Source organism: Homarus americanus, unplaced genomic scaffold (assembly GCF_018991925.1).
Source record: "Homarus americanus isolate GMGI-L3 unplaced genomic scaffold, GMGI_Hamer_2.0 scaffold36448, whole genome shotgun sequence".
Classification (NCBI taxonomy): Eukaryota; Metazoa; Arthropoda; class Malacostraca; order Decapoda; family Nephropidae; genus Homarus; species Homarus americanus.
Window position 1 is genome coordinate 52,048 of NW_024715722.1, and position 2,072 is coordinate 54,119.

General features: G+C 52.7%; 1 protein-coding gene across 1 annotated transcript; it reads right to left on the bottom strand.

Annotated features, from left to right (window-relative positions):
• Positions 1-418: 418 nt before the first annotated feature.
• Positions 419-1,252, bottom strand: LOC121857942 (sodium/potassium ATPase inhibitor SPAI-2-like). Its single transcript, XM_042354187.1, has 3 exons — positions 1,162-1,252; positions 862-987; positions 419-606 (listed from the first exon to the last, which is right to left on the bottom strand). The coding sequence occupies exons 1-3, from the start codon at positions 1,250-1,252 to the stop codon at positions 419-421; spliced, it is 405 nt and encodes a 134-aa protein (XP_042210121.1).
• Between the last annotated feature and the right edge of the window lie 820 nt (positions 1,253-2,072).

The following is a 2,072-nucleotide window of genomic DNA, read 5'->3' on the forward strand; positions in this document are numbered from 1 at the left end:
GACGTCTATAGGATCCCAGGCGTCTATAGGTCCTGGGCATCTATGGATCCTGGACGTCTATAGGATCCTGGGCGTCCTAGGATCCTGACGTCTATAGGATCCTGGGCGTCTGGGATCTGGGTCTCTGGGATCCTGGGCATCTATAGGATCCTGGGCGTCTATAGGATCCTGGCATCTATAGGATCCTGGACGTCTGTAGGATCCTGGGCATCATAGGATCCTGGGCGTCTATAGGATCCTGGGCGTCTATAGGATCCTGGGCGTCTATAGGATCCTGGGCGTCTATAGGATCTGGACGTCTATAGGATCCTGGACGTCTATAGGATCCTGGCATCTATAGGATCCTGGGCATCTATAGGATCCTGGGCGTCTAGGATCCTGGGCATCATAGGATCCTGGCTCTATAGGATCCGGGCGTCTATAGGTCCTGGGCGTCTATAGGATCACCACTAGGATCCTGGGCGTCTATAGGATCCTGGGCGTCTATAGGATCCTGGGTGTCTATAGGATCTGGGCGTCTATAGGATCCTGGGCGTCTAGGATCCCGGACGTCTATAGGATCCTGGGCGTCTATAGGATCCTGGGCGTCTATAGGATCCTGGGCGTCTATAGGATCTGGACGTCTATAGGATCTGGGCGTCTATGGATCCTGGGCATCTATAGGATCCTGGACGTCATATAGGATCCTGGGCGTCTATAGGATCCTAGGCGTCTATAGGATGGGCGTCTATAGGATCCTGCGTCTATAAGTTCTGGTGTCTATGGATCCTGGGCGTCTATAGGATCCTGGGCATCTATAGGATCTGGACGTCTATAGGATCTGGGCGTCTATAGGATCCTGGGCGTCCTAGGATCCTGGGCCTCTAGGATCCTGGGCATCTATAGGATCCTGGGCATTTATAGGATCCTGGGCATCTGAGGATCCTGGACGTCCTATAGGATCCTGGGCGTCTATAGGATCCTGGGCGTCTATGGGATCCTGGGCATCTATAGGATCTGGACGTCAGGATCCTGGGCATCTATAGGATCCTGGGCGTCTTAGGATCCTGGGCGTCTATGGGATCCTGGGCGTCTATAGGATTCTGGGTGTCTATAGGATCCTGGGCGTCTATAGGGATCCTGGGCGTCTATAGGATCCTGGGCGTCTATAGGATCCTGGACGTCTATAGATCTGGGCGTCTATAGGATCTTGGGCGTCTATAGGATCCTCGGCGTCCGGATCCTGGACGTGTATAGGATCCTGGGCGTCCATAGATCTGGGCGTCCATAGGATCCTGGTCGTCTATAGGATCCGGACGTCTATAGGATCCTTGGCGTCTCAGGATCCTGCGTCTATAGGATCCTGGGCGTCTATAGGATCCTGGGCGTCTATAGGATCCTCGGCGTCCATAGGATCCTGGACGTGTAGGATCCTGGGCGTCTATAGGATCCTGGGCGTCTATAGGATCCTGGGCGTCTATAGGATCCTGGCGTCTATAGGATCCTGGCGTCTATAGATCCTGGACGTCTATAGGATCTGGGCGTCTATAGGATCCTCGACGTTGTATAAGATCCCGGGCGTCTATAGGATCCTGGGCGTCTATAGGATCTGGACGTCTATAGGATCCTGGGCGTCTATAGGATCCTCGACGTTGTATGATCCTGGACGTCTATAGGATCCTGGGCGTCTATAGGATCCTCGACGTTGTATAAGATCCTGGGCGTCTATAGGATCCTGGGCGTCTATAGGATCCTGGACGTCTATAGGATCCTGGGCGTCTATAGGATCCTCGACGTTGTATAAGATCCTGGGCGTCTATAGGATCCTCGACTTTTATAAAGATCCTGGGCGTCTAGGATCCTGGGCGTCTATAGGATCCTCGACGTTGTATAAGATCCTGGGCGTCTATAGGATCCCAGGCGTCCTATAGGATCCTCGACGTTTTATAGAATCCATATTCTCTGGCTCCCATACACCCCCCCCCCCCCTCTCTCTCCTATTCAAACCTTTTCGGAAATAAAATAATAATATTCGACAGGAAATTTATCTGGTCTCGGCCATCCAAAAATCCTGCCTTCCTGTCTATCTATCT